This window comes from Aedes aegypti, chromosome 3 (genome assembly GCF_002204515.2).
Source record: "Aedes aegypti strain LVP_AGWG chromosome 3, AaegL5.0 Primary Assembly, whole genome shotgun sequence".
Lineage (NCBI taxonomy): Eukaryota > Metazoa > Arthropoda > Insecta > Diptera > Culicidae > Aedes > Aedes aegypti.
In genome coordinates, this window is record NC_035109.1 from 327146699 (window position 1) to 327160704 (window position 14006).

General features: G+C 40.6%; 1 protein-coding gene across 1 annotated transcript in view; it reads right to left on the reverse strand.

The window, feature by feature from the left end:
- Positions 1-4343: 4343 nt before the first annotated feature.
- Positions 4344-14006, reverse strand: part of LOC5569794 (patched domain-containing protein 3) — a 324648-nt gene continuing 314985 nt past the window's right edge. The window contains exons 8-9 of the mRNA XM_021848595.1: positions 7072-7598; positions 4344-7013 (exon numbers count right to left, since the gene is read on the reverse strand). Of these exons, the coding sequence (XP_021704287.1) occupies positions 5427-7013; positions 7072-7598 (2114 nt within the window). The 3' untranslated portion in view covers positions 4344-5426. The remainder of the gene's footprint in view (positions 7014-7071; positions 7599-14006) is intronic.

A 14006-nucleotide genomic window follows, 5' to 3' on the forward strand; every position in this document is an offset into this window, starting at 1 on the left:
TAATCGTTACAACGGTGGGACTCATATTCGATTTAATTATTTATGTTTGACATTTTTCCAAAACATCCGTTTCTTTTTACTTTTATTTTTGTAATTAACAAAAACTTGAAAGGTTCGACACTGTAAGTGTAGATTTGCAAATAGTAACCTATAAGAATCGAATGTTGAATAATTTCGTACTTTTTTTCAAGCGCAAACATTATTTTATGCGAACAATCAGTAAGTTTGAAGAACGATTATATCGATGAATTAACGTAAACACCTGGTCACGGCAACCTGGTTTCTACGCTAAACTATCTGAACAAACACTAGACAAGCCATGGGATTGTTCGTATAAGGTAATGTATGTGCTTATATCAATCCGTTGTCTTCTTGTAATTTAAATTTTCGAATAAGTAAGTATTGTTCACATGTCCAATGAATAACACACTCATTGGACATATTGGCACTTACGTCGATAACGCAAATATGGTGCAGTTCTTTACATTCTAAGTTCACCCAAAATGTAGATTGCTTAATATCCACATCGTATTTTCATTTATAGTCATTTTTACGACTAATACTTGTAGTATAGAAGTCACACTTGGATTACTGTTTTAGAAGATAGTCGGCACCCTTCGGGCTGGTAGCACTTTTTAGGGATTTGGTCTCTATTTTAGTGTTAGTTTCCAAGAAGTCTATTATTTTATCGAATGGTTTAGATCTCTATTTTAATTAAAATTATCTCTAAAGTCACCTTTTTTCTTATGCTGTTTGAATCATTTTTAGAGGTTTTAGAGAAACCTTCACATACTATTTCAAAGATTCTTCAGGAATTTCTTCTCAGATTCCTAAAGGAATAGATGCAGGAATACCGCTAAGGATTTCTTATAAGATAATAAAATTTCTTCTCGTATCTTTTCAAGGAATTTCTCCCAGAAAATGTAGCAGCGGTGTTTCAAGGGTTGTCTAGAAGTATTGCTTCAGAATTTGGTCCAGGAAATCCTTGTGCACGCTCCTACTTCCTATAACTGTAAACATTTTCCCAGATACTATCTCAGAATATTTGGACAGATATGTTTGGACTAATTCTTACACCGATTATCTCAATTGTTACTATAGAAGATCTATCAAAGATATTTATAGGAGTTCTTTCAAGACAATCCACAAAGGTTCATTCCAGATTTTTTGAAGATCATAAAGAATTCCTACCATTTTTTTTCCAAATATTCATCCAGGTATTTCCATAGAGTTGCTCCAAAAATTCCTCCAGGGAATATTGGATAAAATATATTGAGTATTTCTCCAGAAATTGCTCATCCTCATCCCTCGACCTGAGATTCATCTTGATATTTCTCCCGTTGTTTATTCAAGGATTACTCCTGTAGTTCTTCCAAACAATTTCTCAAGTAAAATCTTCATGAATTCTTCAAAACTTCATCTAAGGTTTCGCCCCAGCTAATACTACAGTAATCATTGCTGTAACCCTTCCGATCATTCCTACAAAAATTTCAAGAATTGCGTCCGATAATTTCCAAGGACTTCCTGCAAAGTGTTTATCAGAGATTTGATTGATTATTTTTTTCAATTATTAGCTTAGCAATTTCTCGAGGAAATTCTCAAGGATTTCCTCGAGAGTCCAGGAGTTCCTTCAGAGAATTATTCAAGGGTTACTTGAGAACTTTATCAGTTTTTATCAAATGTAACTTTAGGATTTTCTTCTAAAATACATACCGAATTAAAACATATCTCGGGACGGGACGTCATCATAATCACCCTAACCATTTGAAGAAGCAAATCCCAAGAACCACTCCATATATCGACGTGAAAAATATATCACTATGATTCTATATATGTAGTGCACAACCCAATAAATTTTCAGCTCCATCGGTTCATTAAAACTCTAGATTTGCTTCCACAAAGTTTTGATGATAATTGTTAGAGTGAGGCAAAAAATAGGGAAAATAACACGGTCTCCCGTGTTACCTTAACATTTACCTTGGAAAACATAATTTTAAGACTTACGAAATTTCTGGAAAAAAATCCCGAAGGGATCATAGAAGTTATTTCTGGGGTAATCCCTGCAGATATTCTTAGAAATATTTATGATCGAAAGTTCAAAGAAATCGTACGACATTTTTTTGGGGTCCGTCGAAGGATTTCAACCTCTACTGTAAGAAAAAAATATAAAAGAGTGAATTTTTGTTTGGAGCATAAAATTGCTCGAGCCACTATTGAGTAGTTGCGCTAGTTCACCAGTAAAAGCCGTTCAGTAATGATGCGAGGAATTTCAAACAAAATAGTTGATTTTTACAGATGTTTTACATTTTTCCTTCGAAGCAGCAACTAAAATCTTTCGAATGAAGCATAAAGATCATCCTTGTTTTTTAAATGTTTCTATTTTTAATACACTTTCGTTGAGTAGGTTCATTCCTGGCCACGATCACAGGGTTTGACGATGCCAAAGTAGAAGGTGCACCATAATAATACCATGTGAAACATATCAACTTCCCAATACTTTGGCACACCTCTAACGGTTCATGATTTATCATGAAACGGCTGCATTCAGGCGGAGGATCTGTTAATATTTTTCGGCATATTATCAGGTCCTCTTAGTTACTTATAAACCAGTGCTGGTTGTTGATGGTTCAGTTCGTTTACCACGAGCTGTAGCATCCTTTGTACTAATCAGTAATGGTTGTTAAGTTTCGAAGCTAACGTGTGATCAATCGTTTTTGTTGTTATTAAATTTAGTGATTGTGTTGGTGCTAATGGTGTGTTTATAATAAAATCTACGGTGATGAAAATTTGAAAATGAAATTGGAAGTGATTCTGATACTTTTGTTAGAAATATAATAATGATGATGTATAATGATGTGAACTCTACTAATTTAATAAAGAACATAATACATTTTGCAATCATTTCACTGAATATTAACATTATTGCCTAGTTCTTCAAACATGCATGATAAAAGTGTTAATAATGACAGCGAGTGCAGAAAATGGATCGAAGTGATTTTGTTTTACTGTAACTTTGTTGATAGTGCTAAATTGTAGTTTGAATAGTAATGACTCTACAGCAACAAAAATAATGAAACATTTAAATTGAATATCTTTCAATTACTTAGTAATGCTAACAGATGGTAAATGCTAATAACAATGAATTTATATGAAAATGGTGTGATGTGAAAAGTGATATAATGGAAAGTATATCTGAAGTGTATTACGAAAGTTGATGAGTGATAATCGGTGAAATACGTGATAGTGTCGAAAATAAAAGTGACGATAGTGAGTGATGAAATGAAATGGGGAATGAGGACCGTTTAATGAAACTATTTCGTTCTTCACTTTAACCACTCTAGTAGCATCTCAGGCCTTATCATAGTTTGATAGTAGTCTAAAGTACTAGACTGCAAAACTACGGCAAGGGCTGATTGCTGCTAGGGTACCCAGTGACCATTTGAGCAACATTGCTTAGGAACGTCTGTGTGATGAACGCAATAGAGACTTATAAAAGCAAAAGCTGGGAAGGAGCTTAGGGCAGATTAAGAGTGCCAGTACTACCCCTATCGCTACCGACAAAAAAAAAAAAAAAAAAAAAAAAACTTGCGTTGAGTAGGTTCATCTACTAACATTTGATAAATCTGAAAATACTACTCGTTATTCGTCGCGCCATTGTAAACAATGAAAGTAAAGCTTCTGGAAATGATGATATCGTGGCAACATAGACCAGGTTCTTTTCACAAATGAATTTAACTGCACTACGACGAACTCTGACATGATGTAGTCAGTAGCGAAGTGACGCGGAAATAATTTCGAGAGGACGAGAGACTGCCAGATCTGCGGAGGGTAGAAAGGAAGATTATTCAATGAAAAAACAATGAGGTTGCTGGAGTGGATCAACTATTGAGCGAACTACTGAAATACGTCAATTACCTTACGATCACATTATTGCATACGAGGCACTTTGTCAAATTCACTACTGCTGTCTAACATCGAAGGCCATTTAAAATTTAAAGGGGAGCTACATGGATCAGCAATATATAAAAGCTCGATTTAAATGTGTCATGTATAATGTCGGGTTTAACAATTTTCAACAGATTCAGTTAGTTTGTATGCTTCGCATATAGCATTGGCTTTTTCGAACACAAAATACCTTTTCTTCGAGTAGTATGAAACACAGAGGTCAGCGAGCTGGGTAGAAGGATCAAGTGGAACGAAATTTACATCATGTGGGAATCTGAATCGAGATAATTTTGGGATCTATGTGATACTGTTGCGATCTTGTAAGACTTCGCATCAAGAGAGTCATGGTAATGATGTTGCAGGGCGTTTCGAATATGTATTCATAGCAAAGCCTTACCTTATTTTCATACAAAATTTATTGGCCTCAGTTTTAAATTAGTCTGTTGTATATTGCTCTAGTTTTACCCAAGATAGGTCCCTTAGATATTGTATGCACCTACCGGTAGGAGGTTGCAGTTCTTCATCCCACCGATTTTCCATTCGTTCTCGAGCTTCGCCATTATTCGTGCAGCAAGCATAGAGACACGAGAACATCGAACTCTAGTACAATCAAAAATTTTCCTTGGATGGTGTTTTGTTTTCACTTAATTCTAAGTAACAGTGGATATAGTCATTTCCCACTATACGTTCCATCGTCGATCCACGTACCAAAATATATTTTTCATTTCACGTTTTTCTCATCCTTTACGACCTTCTACGGTTCTAATTAAATAACACTCTCTGTTTCTCTGGTTTTCCTTGTAGTTTAACAATTAATATTTAGCTTTACATATATTTTATAAAGATTTTAAGTTAGATGAGGGCGCGAACATCAGTTATCGTGTGAAAATTACATATAGATAATAAACGTTTTCAAAAATATAATCAGATCTCACTCACCAAACACTCGCTCACACATGTTAGTTAGTACGCTTGCATTCACTTCTAATATGTACTTTAATATAATAAATTCACACTTTCACCTTCTTCCGCTAATATAATACACAGGTTCTTAAGGCTGTCTTCAATGGGATGGCCAAGAGATTTTTCTGGTTTTCGGTTTTCTATAATAGGTATTTTAGGTCGCTAGGGAGTGCGGGATCGAAGCTTAAATTTACACAGCTACGGAGTTAGGGGTGTGCGACCACCTAGTTTTGGACAGAGGTCGCACCAGTCGTCGTAATTACATTTAGAAGTGGTCGATATTTCTTACACAGTACTTACACAGCTAATGAACATTTGAGCAAAAAATAACGTGGAAGGGGATGAGAAGGTTCAGACTCAGGATTAAGGTAGGAAAGGGGATTTGTGGAGTTGGGGTGTGTTTCAAAGTCATTGATTTGCCTACTTAAAGTTATAGGTTGCTAAACACAGATCCACCCGCTGCTACCGGTTCTCAATACAATTACACATAATACACAGCTCAGGCTAGGGCCTAGCGTTCAAGGAAATCTCATGTCACCCATGTGCCGCAGCTGGTGTAGACTGCTCTGGGAGGAAGTCCGCTGTGGTGGTTGTCTAGGATAGTACAAATTGTGCTGCGAGGACGAACGATGTGGGTTCTGCTTGTAGATTCCCTCCGGTGGGGTGAATTTCCTGGGTCGACGCTCATCGCTGTATCGTCGATGTTTGTCTTTATCACTCTCATCGGAATATTTTCGACGATTATTGCTATTATTGCTATCACTGCCACTATTATGACTATCGTTAGATAGACGTTTCACGTGGCTGGTATCGTACATGTAGTACCGGTTCGTGTGTTGGTATTCCTCTTCCACGGCTTCATCGTCTTCAAACGTTCGGTTGTCTTCGTAGCGAGCTTTGCGCGGTCGGTTCTCCTCCGACTTCCTGCGATCGCGCTCGCGATCGGGGTCAAAATCGAATTTCTTCTTTGTTGCTGTTTGACCTTGAGCAATGTTCAACATATCGTCGTACCCATACCGACTGGAACCGATATTCAACGGTAGCTTGCCTGCTGGCTTCGCCCAAACGGCATCCTGTCCGTACAGATCTAGCACTGGCTGGAATTGGCTCTGTCCAGTCAAATTATGTGAAGATCTACGCCATCCTTCCTCGTACCGTCTCCTGGTATTTTCATCCTCGATCGCTTGTCTCCGCTGAGATTTGCTACTTGAACTCTCACTGGAGTCTTCCCCAGAAGTTCCCAGTCCTAGATCTTTCTCATCTCCGTACGCTTTGTAAGGTGCTCCTAGGAAGGTTTTACTTCCAAACGCTCCGGTCAACGCTAGTTGGGGATGCGATATGCAGTACGGATGTGGGTAGGACTTTTCAACAGAAGACAGCTTCAGATCATCTTCTGGATACGTACTACACGATCCAGGCCCGAACAACGACAAAAGCACCGGTAACAGGAACAAGCCATGCATTGCTCCGAAGAAGATGACCAGGAACACCATTTTGAAGAACACCAAAAATATATAGCTGTCCGCAAGCAGTAGTGCTATCACGCCTAAGATCGTACTGACACTTCCCTGCATGATCGGCATTCCCAACCCGTACAAGGCTTCCCGTACCCGCTCATCAGGCGTGCGTGCTTTACTTGACATGTAAGTGTAGCAAATGTGTGCCGTGAAGTCTACCGAAAACCCAATACACATAATCAGGTTGATCATTGAAATCGAATCCAAATTCACATCCCAAAGACTCATGTATCCTGCCACTCCCAGCTCGATACTTACGATCGAAAACGCGACCCATAGTGAGCACAAGAAATTCGGTATAAAAATGAACGATATCAACATCATGATCAGTGCTCCGACCACCATCGACTGAATCGACGTCGGACGAACCAGTTCGAACTGATCGAAGAACACGAAGTACGGATGGAACACGGTCGCATTGAGTGGTGATGCCTTACAAATATCCCGCAAATCCTTCACCATGATCTTCTCGTGATTGGTGTCGGTAATGTTAACGGCCTGCACCATGAAACGGGAAGCCTCGATCCTTTTGCCATCGTCGCTGAATTTCACGTCCAGTGAAAACGGATTCGCTGGGAACAGCCAAATCTAAAACCGTAAGAAGTGATCAATATCTATTCGTAATGGTTAAAATTACTGTACTTACATCCTTCAGAGCCTTAATGAATGCCTCCTCACTGTCCAGGGTAAGATTTAAGTAGTCATTGTTTCGGTCGACGTACGCAACGAACGATCGCAGCCATGATTCGCTGTACAGTGGTGAACTGATGTACGACGTGTTTTCCAAAGATTGCATCAAATCCTCGATCTGCATCTGCGTTTCCGGATCGGAGTAGTTTAACTGGCCGGTTATGATCACCTGGATCCGGTAGGGAAACTCCCGATAGTAGTCGTCCTCCAGGTCGAAGAACTTCACCGAGTACGAGTCCGCCTTCGAGAGTTTGCGCCGCTCGAGACCTTCCTTGATCTTGGTCAGTCCGAAGCAGGCTCCGCCCAGGTACGCGGCAAAGATCACAATGATGAACGCCTTGACCCAGCCCTTGTTCAGGATGCTGGCCACCGTGTCGCGGAAGAACTTCATCAGCAAGTGCTCCTTGTTATCGACGGGGTTGTCCGGATCGTCCCGGTTGATTCCGCCGGTGTTGAGCTTCCGGTACAACCATGATCGCTTTTCTGCGGGAGGGGAGAAAGGAAAAAGAATACGAAGGTCAGTCGAGGTTAAATCTAGTAAGTAACCCTACAGTATCCATATAAGAGATTCAACTCAGCCATTAGCCAAGGCACAATCTCATATAAGTAGGGTGCAGAACCACTTGGGCACCTCCATGATTCACTTTGGCATGGGGGGTTTTTCTCGGCCGAAATTTCTGAAACTTTGCAGTAAGAAGCGCTTCAGTACGACGCATCTTGTGGCCAAACATGAGCTTTGCAGCTTTCAAAAAACCCCACTGCCCAAGTGAATCAAAAGTGCCAAGAATAGGATCTGGCTCCCTACACATTAAGGAATCAAGTTTTTTTTTTCAAATTAAAACACAGAAAAAGCTATGCTTCTTGTACCGTTATTCAATTTTACAATTTAAAAAATATATGTGCGCGAATTTTAAGAAAGTCAAAAAATTGTGTGCTCATGATTATGTACTTTATATAACTGAAGGGACACCGCCGATTTAGCTTAATTTTGTAAAAAATTTATCTCTATACATCCAGAACATTTTATTGAAATCTTTATCAATATCTATCAAACCATCTATGCAAGTTTCTAGTGGAGAATACAATATGTTAAAGAGCAAGAGGATATTCCTCCCAATTCAATTTCAGGATAGAAATTCTGTAAGGGACCCTATGAGAATACCACTAAAAGTATTTCTAGGATTTGTCAGTTATTGATTCAGGAGCTCCTCATGATAACTTTTAGCGAAATTTCAATAAGTTCCTAAAAATTCTTTGAAATGCTTTGAAAGAAGATCACTACTAGAGAACACGACTGGAATTCTACAGGAAGATCACCTAGAAATTGTCAATAAATTATTATAGTAATGCTGTAAATGTTCCCTTACAAGACATGTAAGAATTTTTCAAGAAAATTCTTCTAAGGAGCCTACAGAATTATCTTTTAGGATTCTTTCAAGATTCTTCTCATAAACCTTTGATGGGTTCCATGTAACATCAGTTACAGGGGGAGTGGGGGGTTCGAAAAAGTTGAAATTTAGCGTGACATAATTTGTGTACCATCCCCATTTTGTTTCATCATATTCATATTCACCATATTCCTCAAGACATGCAGGGCTGGTAGCAAGTCACTTTTTTCGTCGTGGTCACTAAAAAGTCACTATTTCCAACAAAACGTCACTAAATACACTATTAGAAGAATATTCCGTAGACATTTCCAACGAGAAATGTAAAAATTTGTTGGGAAAAGTTTTGGAGAAGATTCTGACAAAACATGTAAAGCAAATTTGGGATGATTTTTTTACCGAATTATTTTAATTATTTTGATGAAAACCAGGACCAATATCTGACAAATCTCCTGAATAAGTTATTAGTAAATTTTCTGCAGTAATCTACGACTATCGAAGGAATCATAAAACCGCTTTCTGTAAGAACATCATCGAAACTTCTCCGTAAGATGAGCCTTTGGAATAACAACCAATAGTGACTATTTCCGTCAAATCCACCTGTTCATTAATGTAAGCAACAAATATGCGATTTAAATAATAAATAATAATCTAAGAATAAAAAATAAGTATTTTTCTGAGTTGTTTATCATATAAAACGTGAGGTTACGAGTCGCCACTGAGTGATATGGTGCTTTTCAATAATTTATTTATTCAAACGGTCAGTTGAAGTCACGTATAGGTCACTATTTAATCACTTTTTTGATCGTTTTGGTCACTAAAGTCACTATTATTTTGCTTTCTGACCGCTACTAGTCCTGAGGAATGCAGTTATCATATAATGCGTTGTTCAAAATGTTCACCCAGCATTTTTTTTTTTCCAGATATTCCTTTTGAGCTTCCCTTTAAAATTTATCCAAGAATTCTTTCGTGAATTCATCAAGTGAGTTCTCAAAAAGTTTCCCAAAGGATTTTTAAGAGACTGTTTCAAGAATCCTTAGTAATTATTTCAAAGATTCCATCAGGAATCCATACAGCAGATTCTCCTACTTTGTGGAGAATCTTTTGCATGAGTTTCTGACGGAGGCCGAAATCCAAGGATTCCTCCATGAATTTCTCAAGAAGATACCACAAGAGCTTCTCATGATATTCTTAGAGCAACTCCTCCGGAAAATTCACAAGAATTTATAGTTTGTTATTCATTCAGTGATTCCTCCAAAAGTATCTCCAAAAATTTACTCCAAGAAATATTACAGAGTTTCTTTAAAACATTGCACAGTATTGAAAACATACAAGATACATAAATTCCTAAATCGGAACGGATACCAGCAAACTATTGTCAACGCATGCCCGAAAACTGTACACGCGGTTACTGACGGAATAACGGTGCTACTTAATTGATGAAGAAACCTACATCAAAGTGCATTTGAGCAGTTGATATTTCACTGGTAAGGAACCATTCTTTAGTCACTACTATCACTACTTCATGTCACTACTTGAAAACCGAGCATAAGTGATATGCAGCTAAATATAAAGACTTGTTTTTTTTTTTTTTATTTATAGTAGGGTACAAACAAGCTTCAAAAAGCGACGACGCATACTTCCTTTGAGCTGGCCTCGCGTCAGAGCCCTGTTGAACATCTTCTGGACGCTTATGTGTACTTCGTTGCTCTACGACGACTAGTTGGCTGCTGCTGTTCGAGCTCTCCTGATTGACCAGTTGGATGCCGAGGTCGGTCCAGTGATTTCGGTTGGAGGATGGCTTCCGGTTCACTGGCGCTTTGACGACTCAAGCCGGTGATACGCTTCGTACTACTCAGAGTAGTCCTCGTTGGTGGATCTAACCTACTCCGACGAAGATTTCCCCGACGGCGGAAGATCTCCCGAACCGATGCTATCCGGGCAGCTCCGAGGTCGGTCCTGTGATTCCGGTGGAGGGAAACTTTCGGTTCACAGGCGCCCCGACGACCTTTTGCCGGTGCACAACGCTATCTACTCGAATTGTCCCCGACGGTGGACTAAGCCTACTCCGGAGCGGGCCGGGCAGATGCCGGGGTCGGTCCTGCGATTAGATATTTCTCGTTCACAGGCGCCCGACGACCATTTCCGGTGCTGTTTCGCGAATTACTCAGCTGGACCCCAGCGTTGGACTCAGCCTACTCCGACTCGGTGTTGGACGGCCAAGTGCCAGGGTCGGTTCTGCAATTCCGGTTGGAGGATGACTTCCGGTTTGCAGGCACCCCGACGACTTTTAACCGATACTACGCTACGCCCGCTCTACTCGGTCTAGTCCCCGACGGAGGATCTAGCCTACTCCGATCGCGACCCGGAGCTCTCTGGTCTTCTCGTCATCTCCTTTGCAGCAGCGACATAATCGCCATTATTCCCCTGCTCACCGCATTCCAAGTGCTTTCATGCTGGCACATGTTCTGCACGATGTTGTCCGGATTTGGGACGCTTGCGGTTTCTGGCATCATCTCGCTTCGTATATCCCTAAATCGAGGGCAGTCGAATATAACATGCTCCGGCATCTCCTTGATATTTGGACAGGCCGGTCAATGTGGGGATTCTGCGTGTCCGAATCTGTGCAGATATTTCCGGAAGCATCCATGGCCTGACAGAAACTGGATCAGGAAGAAGTTAACTTCCCCATGTTTTCTGGTCATCCACACCGACACGTTTGGAATGAGCCTGTGGGTCCAGCTTTCATTCTCCGAGTTATTCCACTCCTGCTGCTACCTGGCAATTGTGTCCAACCTAATGGTATTCCTCACAATCCTAGTGTCACGCTATGTCTGAACCAGATGATTGTAAAAATCGAATGTACATTGGATTTTTCCTCGCTAGAGATCAGTATTAGGTCTATATTTTCATAATCGGAAGATTTAGGCGTGATCCTAGCTACAGTGTTAGCAGCTTTCGCTGCTTTTTCGTAGGCATAGTCTACGTGGCTGTTGAAGTTTAGCCTGTCGTCGACCATTACTCCAAGGGGCTTTTGAGTGCGTTTCTATGGGATTAGGTACCCTCCGACGTTGATCTTCAACTGCTGAACCGCCTTGCAGTTGCTGACCAGCACCATTTCCGTTTTGTGATGAGCCAACTGCAGCTTGACTCCAGTCATCCACATTTCAATGGCGTCTAGCAATTCCACCATCAGCATCTGTACCTCCTCCGCAATCTCGCCAGTTACCGCAAGAACGACGTCATCTGCGAACCCGACGATCTCGACTCCATTTGGCAGTGACAAGGTTAGCACTCCGTCGTACATCATGTTCCACAGTGTTGGACCAAGTATGGATCCCTGTGGAACTCCCACCGTGACTTCCATTGACATCCGTCCCTGGTTCTGAAAGTAACTTTGCAGAACTTTACGCATTCTGTGTAGGGCTGCGGCGATAGCCTGCCAACTGGCACTGTTGAACGCGTTCTTGACGTCTATTGTTACCACTGCGCAGCGTCCAAGCAGAAGATGAGATGTGATCGATCCTCTTCTGCTTGGACGCTTTCTCCGCGCACGCGATGACTGCCCGAAGAGCATCCACCGTCGAAGTCTTTTTACGGAATCCGAACTGCCGTTTCGACAATCCGTTCTCGCCTTCCGTGTAGATCGTCAGCCTGCCGAGGATGACCTTCTCCAGAAGTTTGAGTATCCAGCAAGTAGGTCTATATGAAGCAGGATCTCCTGGCGGTTTTCCCGGTTTTGGCAGCAACACCAGCTTCTGTACCTTCTATCTGTCTGGGAAGCAGCCTTGCGCTAGACACATTTGCAACACTGTCCTGAATATGTCTGGGAACGCCAAGATTGCTGCCCTTAGCGCTACGTTAGGGATACCATCTGATCCGGGAGCTTTGTTCAGCTTCAGTCCTTTCGCAATCGTTATCAGCTCGGCGTTAGACACTTGGATACCGGCATTTTCTTCATCTACGTCAGCGTACGGTGGGGGCGGCCACGCGGTGGGAGCATGCGTAGGAAAGAGACCGTCCACTATCGCCTTCAGTTTGTCGGGGCACATTTCAAATATAAGGACTGTGTGTGTGCCCAAAAACATGTATCCACCAAACTGTCCTAAACTCGAAACTGGTGTCCGGAAAAAAATGTTTAGTTTATGCGAAAAAAATTACAACTTATTAAAGAAATGATTTGCACTATTATGATCAAGCTTACCGAAAATCATGCTGAAAATGCAAGCCTTTCATGAGTCAGATAAGCATTTTTTTTATCAAAAGTTGAATATTTGAAAACAATTTTGTTGTCATAATTTATCAAATTTAGCGAATTACTGTAAAGAATGTAGAAATTCATTAGGAAATTACCTACCTCCAGGCGTATTCCGAAGTTTATAAAGTTTTAAATTTTAACCTCACTCAAAAAGTATATGATCTGTAAGAGTTTGGCATTTATTTTCCGCTTCAGAGACCTGGAATCCGCTCTTCCAGTTAGTTACGGTGTTCTTTTCATGGACGATCAATGATATCCCATATTAGCAATACTCAGTAGCTACAAACTTTACAAAATAAGCTAACATGGATCTCTGATAAAAACTACTCAAAATATTTAATTCGCTTCCGGGAATATTTGTGAAGTGTATTCCCAGGAATCTACCTGACAATTGCACAGGTAACAATCCAAGTTCTTATAAGAAATCCTTTCAACCGCTCCAGGTGTCATCACTGAGAACTGAATCTGATAACAATTGTCCAATCCGAACGGATAACGCTGGACTTATTGAGAAAGCTGATAAGTTATGTAAAGCTCAATCTAAATTATTGGCATTTGAATTCAGTACCAGTGAGCATTGTGATCTTGCGGGTATCCGTGTACTGTGACTGCCAGAAACCGTGAGTTCGAATTCAGGTTCAATTGGACGAAACTTTTCATTAAATGAAACCGGTATACCGGGTGTTCTTTTCAAGTTGCCCAATGTCACCTACGATAGAAGACGGTGTGGTGTATTTTCCAAGAATCTTGAGTGAAATTATTCAATAATCACATTTGGGATTCACCAAAGATTTGGAAATCGAAGTTCGTCGAGAAAAAACCGTCAAGACTTTCTCTATAGGAAGATCTTGTCAGTAGTTCGAGAAGGATTTATTCTGAAAGCTGCCAAAGAATGCTCCAGAAGGAAACGTTATCAAAATATCAGCAAAATACCCAAATAGCGCAAATTTAGTGTCAATTGATTTTGAAGAATGAATCACACTTAGCCACGGTTGTCATTGGAATCAAAGTCGCGCACGTGAAGGCAAGCACATTTGGTTGGAGGTGGCATTAGATGGCACCATCAGCGCTATAGCTGCATTGATGCGGTCATGTACTCACTCACTCGTCCAGCAAGTCATGGTGTAAGCCAAGTCTACAAGACACATAATCGCATGTGATCAGGATGGTGCGAGGGGTGGCTGCTAATCGAACGTGGTTAGAAACATTGATTGCTCGTCATAGTGATACCTGTCCCCAAACCGAAAA